Source organism: Condylura cristata, unplaced genomic scaffold (genome assembly GCF_000260355.1).
Source record: "Condylura cristata isolate star-nosed mole 26May11 unplaced genomic scaffold, ConCri1.0 scaffold00017, whole genome shotgun sequence".
NCBI lineage: Eukaryota > Metazoa > Chordata > Mammalia > Eulipotyphla > Talpidae > Condylura > Condylura cristata.
This window is the reverse complement of record NW_004567118.1, coordinates 5,813,050-5,813,529: the sequence shown is the minus strand read 5'-3', so window position 1 is coordinate 5,813,529 and position 480 is coordinate 5,813,050. Positions and strand designations below refer to the sequence as shown.

Below are 480 nucleotides of genomic sequence, written 5' to 3'. Positions count from 1 at the left end.
CGCCCCCGGCGCCCGAGGGTCGCCGTACCTGGGCGGCGGCCTCCAGCTTGCCCTCGAAGGTGAAGTCCAGCAAGTCGGGCTTGAGGCAAAGGCTGTAGTTGATGGGGGAGACATCGGCGGGCAGCCGCTCGAAGGGCCTCTTCTCCGGCATCGCGGCGAGGCCCAGGCTGTGGAGGCGGCGGCAGCGGCGGCGAGAGGAGCGGCTGAGGAGGAGAAGGAGGAGGGGAGGAGGCGGAGGGCCGAGGAAGAGCAGGCGGCGAGCGAGGGAGGGGGCGGCGGCTGCCAGCCACATCCACCGAGCGCGGGCGACCGCCTGACGAGAGCGACCGGGGAGCCTGGGGGGCGGGGGAGAGACCCAGCCTGAGCGCCAGGGGCCGGGAGGAAGGCAGTGCGGGCGCGCGGGCTGGCGGGCTGGCTGCCTACGGGGAAGGGGGCGGAGGGGAGGGCAGGGGAGGAGGGCCGGCAGGGGAGCGCTCCGCG

General features: G+C 75.6%; 1 protein-coding gene across 1 annotated transcript in view; it reads right to left on the bottom strand.

The window, feature by feature from the left end:
* Positions 1–462, bottom strand: part of NPEPPS (aminopeptidase puromycin sensitive) — a 76,969-nt gene extending 76,507 nt beyond the window's left edge. Inside the window, exon 1 of the mRNA XM_004684274.1 lies at positions 29–462. Within this exon, the coding sequence (XP_004684331.1) occupies positions 29–292 (264 nt within the window). The 5' untranslated portion in view covers positions 293–462. The remainder of the gene's footprint in view (positions 1–28) is intronic.
* Between the last annotated feature and the right edge of the window lie 18 nt (positions 463–480).